The sequence below is a fragment of the Dipodomys ordii genome, unplaced genomic scaffold, assembly GCF_000151885.1.
Source record: "Dipodomys ordii isolate 6190 unplaced genomic scaffold, Dord_2.0 Scaffold101, whole genome shotgun sequence".
Taxonomy (NCBI): domain Eukaryota; kingdom Metazoa; phylum Chordata; class Mammalia; order Rodentia; family Heteromyidae; genus Dipodomys; species Dipodomys ordii.
The window spans coordinates 1600427-1605536 of record NW_012267317.1 but is presented as its reverse complement, the minus strand read 5'-3'; the positions used below and the strand labels follow the sequence as shown (position 1 = coordinate 1605536).

At 58.1% G+C, this 5110-nt stretch overlaps 1 protein-coding gene across 1 annotated transcript in view; it reads left to right on the top strand.

The window, feature by feature from the left end:
- The window catches only part of Dpp6 (dipeptidyl-peptidase 6), a 196405-nt gene that overhangs the window by 150875 nt on the left and 40420 nt on the right, over positions 1 to 5110 (top strand). The window contains exons 11-14 of the mRNA XM_013027211.1: positions 190 to 313; positions 1925 to 1963; positions 3018 to 3087; positions 4319 to 4604. Coding sequence (XP_012882665.1) covers positions 190 to 313; positions 1925 to 1963; positions 3018 to 3087; positions 4319 to 4604 — 519 coding nt within the window. The remainder of the gene's footprint in view (positions 1 to 189; positions 314 to 1924; positions 1964 to 3017; positions 3088 to 4318; positions 4605 to 5110) is intronic.

Below are 5110 nucleotides of genomic sequence, written 5' to 3'. Positions count from 1 at the left end.
GCACGCGGGGTCAGGGCACGCGGGGTCAGGGCACGTGGGGTCAGGGCTCGTGGGGTCCGGGCGCAAGGGGTCAGGGCACACGGGGTCAGGGCACGCGGGGTCAGGGCACGTGGGGTCCAGGCACACAGCCTCCCACCTCCGCTGCAGTGGGCTCCCATCCACGTGTCCATGGCCGCCATGTGTTTGCAGGGAGTACTACATCACCATGGTGAAGTGGGCCACCAGCACCAAGGTTGCCGTGACCTGGCTGAACCGGGCGCAGAATGTGTCCATCCTGACCCTCTGCGACGCCACAACCGGGGTCTGCACAAAGGTACGGAGGGGGCGGAGCAGGGGGACAGGGACGGGGCAGGGCATGGAGACAGGGCAGGGGTGGGGACTGGGCAGGGGAACCAGGACTGAGCAGAGGGCTGTGTCAGGAAGCAGCCATGGCAGTGGAAGTTACTTCCAGCCCCTTCCTGCTGGGGAAATGTTAAAGACTCTAGCTGCGGCTGTTGCTGTCCAGGTCTCTGGATTCAGTGCCCCCTGGTGGACACATCCTGTACTGCTGCGAGCACCTGCGCTGCGCCTGCAGCCCAGAGCACGGGTAGAGCAGCTAGCTGATGCTCAGAGGGCCCCCGTGGGCTCTGGCACAGAAACCCAGCCTGACCCAGTTCTACTGCTCCTTCCTCCACCACCAGGGCCAGGCACCTCCCACCCCGGCCCCAGGAGGCCGGCCGTGAGTCAGGGAGGCTCGGCCACAGTGGGGAAAGGGAGTGAATGAAGGGAAGGGCAGGGAAGGTACAGAAAGCCTAAAGACAGGCCTGGTAATCTGAGAAAGCGGCAGGTGTCACCCCGGCCTCCCCTCAAGGCCTGGGACTCACCCTCCAAGCCTCTCCATGGGGTAGAGACCTCGCCAGGCCACAGCCCTGAGTTAAAGCAAATCACTGCGTTTAGAAGACAATCAGCACCCTCTGGAGGATCTTTCAGAAAGGCTCGTGGACCCTGAAGTTCCGTTCTAGACAGGCAGGGCTGGTACGGGCCAATCCTGTGGGACAGGTGGCCCTGCACGGCCGCTCTGGCCTGCTGCCCAGGGCCAGCTCCCAGACAACCACGGGGATCCTCACCACCAGCGTACGGGCCTGGTGACAGATGGCCTTGCTTGCCTGTCATCTGGAGTGGATTCCAGATATTTGGTGTACTTGTCTGAAAGGAAAGAAGATGGGTGGACACAGAGTTGAGCAGCTATAGCTGCTTCCTGTCCCTATGCCCTCTGGGCACTGGCCTGTAGCCCATGGTTATGGAGCCCCTGCCTCTGGCCCATGGACAGAAGCTCCTCCTCCCTGTGGCTTGTGGTTGGAGGACCCCAGCCATGGTCAGCCCAGCACCAGCCCTGCTGTGGGGCCCAATCATCAGTAGGCTGGGCGGCTGGATCCTCATGTTTGGGAACTTCCATTCGTTCATTTTTGTTCCTGATGTGTCCTTTTGCATGGTTCTGTGAGATCCTCTTTCCTGCCTAGTTTAACCCTCTTAAAGGGCTTTGGTTACCAGGATTATTTCTAAGAGTTGGAACCTGGAATTTTGGCTCCATGACTACAGGAATATTAGTGTAGTCTTCTGAGGCGCATGCGCCAGCCCGGCGGACGACCGGTGAATGGCCCCGCCTCCCACCCGAGCCTGCCCCACCCGGCGTCTTCCTTGCCATTGGCGATGCTGGCGTTTCTCCTGCCTGAAGGCAGGTGTGCTGGCCCGTGACACAGGGGCAGGGATCATATCAGCCCCGAGCAAGCCACAGCAGCTGCTGGGAGAGCAGGCAGCTGCCCTGCGGGGAAGCCTAAGCGTTCCCTGCACGGCTGGTCAGACCCCTGCGCACACAAAACCCTGTACTGCTGGTCAGACCCTGTGCGTGCACAGAACCCTGTCTAATGCTCTTCTTTCATTCCAGAAACACGAGGATGAAAGCGAAGCATGGCTCCACAGACAGGTAACCCCCTGCCTGACACCACACTGCGCCACACAGAGCGCCTGCCCATGGTCAGGGTGGGTGTCTGCCTGTCACACGTCCCCTGTGAGCCCATCTAGGGCTCGCCAGCCAGGTGCCAGTGTGTATGCCTGGCCCTTGTGCCTGGAGCAGGGCAGCAAGCTTCTCAGTTCTCCTCAGGAGCTGCCCACCCCCCCAGCACTCCCAAGAGTAGCATAAACTAAAATAGCTGTTCTTCTGGTTGTAAAATGCAAACTTGAAGGCATTTGCTAAGAAAAAAAGCTAACATTTTAAACAAAAAAAATCTACTTAAGTCGGGTGCCAGTGACTCACACCTGTAATCCTAGCTACTTGAGAGGCTAAGATCTGAGGATCACCATTCAAAGCTAGCCCAGGCAGGAAAGTCCATGAGACTCTGATTTCCAATGACCCACCTAAAACTAGAGATGGATCTGTAGCTCAGTGGCAGAGTGCTAGCCTTGAGCAAAAGAGCTCAGGGACAGCACCCTGGCCCAGAGTTCAAGCCTACAACCACCACCAACAACAACAAATCTACCTAAAACATGTAAAGGTGTTGTTTTCTGTTATAGAAACATTTTCCTCTGAGATGCTGCGTTGTTCAGTCAGGTCCGGCCAGCAGCCCACAGCCCCCTCCTGGTCACAGCTTAGGTGTACGTGCGCACACACATGCACATGCACATACACATGCACATACACATGCACACAAGTGCACACAAGTGCACACGCATCCACACACGCACTGCCATTCTGAGGAGCCACGATGCGTCTGCCCCCTGCCGAGCAGAACGTGGGACTGTGTGGAGTTGGGCTGGGAATGTTGGACAGGACGAACGGGGATGGCCATAGACAGGACTGGCAGAAACACTTCCAACAGCACAGGAAGACGCTCACCACAAAAACGACTCGTCCTCCCACACCGCGAGTGAATGGATTGTAAAACTTCCCCCACACCGGGGGACAGAAGCTCCCAGCGTCTGTACGGGCTGCACAGAAATCCCCTTTGCACGGCTTCTCGCGGCATTCCTTTCCTCCGGAGGGAGTCCGTGACGTCTGCTCTCCGGTGTGCATCTGTCACATGTCTGCGGCCTCCACACCAAGCCCCCCGTGTGAGGCTGCGCCAGCCCCCCGCCCCCCCACCTCCACCCGGCTGACCGGCCCCTGGACACGCAGGCCCTGTGTCAGCAGAGGCCCTCACGGTGCTGAGAGGCACGGCTGCGGCCAGGCTCGCTCCACACATCCGTCTCCCAGGTGGGACAGAAGGACAAGCCCCGGAGCTCCCAGCCTGGACGGCCGCACCTCGGTCATTACTCATTCCAGCAGGACGGGGTGAGCGACCGCCCAACCGGAGCGCTGCTCTTCTGAGTGACCCGCACCTCCACCAATCCCAGCCTCATCCCACGCTTCTCTTCCCTCCTCCTTCCCTGAGACTCAGTTCGGACCTTCATGGAAAAGAAACTACGTGAACCAACGTCCACCAAGTTCAAGGAATATTCTAGAGAACTAGACAGCCCTCGGCTGTCCTCATCCACACTGCCACTGCTGATGCCAAAATCGTGGGAAGTTGGTTCTGGTGCTGAGCCCTGAGCCCCTCCCCCACGGTGCCAGCCCTCCCCCCCCAGCAGGGGGAGGGGGGGCCCAGAGCCATCATTTTGCTTGAAGCTAGTCCTTGGGACTATTTTCCATCTGTGACCAGATTTTTGGCTTTGAGTTTTCAGAATTGGGATTGGCAAACTGGACAAGAAGGACGGGATTCACCCTGGGTGACAGGAGCGCATGCAGGCCCAATTTCCATCCCTGTCATCCTCCTGGTGGGAGGATGTCAGCCCAGCCTCCAGGCCTCAGGCCTCCCAGAGTCCAGAAACGTCCCTAGCCTGGAGCCAGAGGTGGAGCCCGGCTTCAGGTCCAGGCCCCTGGCCAACGGCCCCGCCCTGGACACTAAGGATAGAATTGCTAAGTGAGGGGCCAACCCCAAGGGGTGCCGCCAGAGGCCGGCCTTCAACCGTGAACAACGCCCAGAAGTAACGTTAATCATAAAATAAACGCTTCCTCAGAACAGAGCGGCAATGTGGCTGGTGCACTCTGCTGTGGACACACAGAAGTTCGTCAGCTGAGCAGCTGCTCGAGGGCAGCCGACGTGACTGCCCCTCCCTTTAAATGCCAGGCCTCCCACTCCACGGAGGAAGTCAGTATCTGCAGAGTAAGCCTCCTGGAGATCAGATGTCATTTTAATCACGAGGCGGTTTGTTCCTCCGGGCATATCTTATTTGCGCATGTTCGCTCACAGCTGGGGAGCTGAGGTTCCCGGGGTCCACTGGGTTTGTCCTGTCTTCTTCCCAGATGAGTGGGAGCTCCTTGAGTCTGGAAACAGACTTGGTAGCCAGCTCATTGGCGTTCACCGACGGAAACTTCTAAACCTGAGCCTCAGAAAGTCGATGCTTCGGGAAGGCTGGCGCTGGGCTGCTGCGCTGGGGACCAACCCGGATGACGGCCGCGCTGCACCCTATACCCCTAACTCTGGCCCGGGGAACCCCAGAATGGTGGCTCTGTTTCCAAAGAGGAGTGACCTTTGCTCGGATCCGGCCGTGTCCCCTCCTGTCTGCCGGACCACACTGCCAAGACCAAGGCACCGGGCCACCTCTCCCCTCCCTTCCATGCTGTAGAGCCTGGGGACTTCACCCATGTGGCTTTTTTCTTTGCCTCTCATCTTCTTCATGGGCTATTCGGGGTGAGATAAATGCTATTAAAGAAAAGAATGAAGGACAGGACTGAAAGCGGACACAACTGGGTACAACTGGGTTTGTGATTGTTAATATCTTAATTGTTCTGGGGTGAAGGGATCGGCACAGTTCCTGGAGAACACCGTGCACACGCACATACACACACACACATACACACTGTCTGCATCCTTGGCAAAGCACACACCCCTGTCTTCCATTGATGTTTCACGGCCTAACAGAGGCTGAGGTCGGCTCTGAGTAGGTCTCGCTCATCTCTCGATTCCCCTCTCCTCCTTTTAGAAAACCAAAGGTGTGAGGGGCTGGGAAGGTGGCTCAGTGGTAGAGCGCTTGCCTTGCATGCCTGAGGCCCTGGGTTCGATTCCTCAGCACCACATAAGCAAAAAGAAAAAAG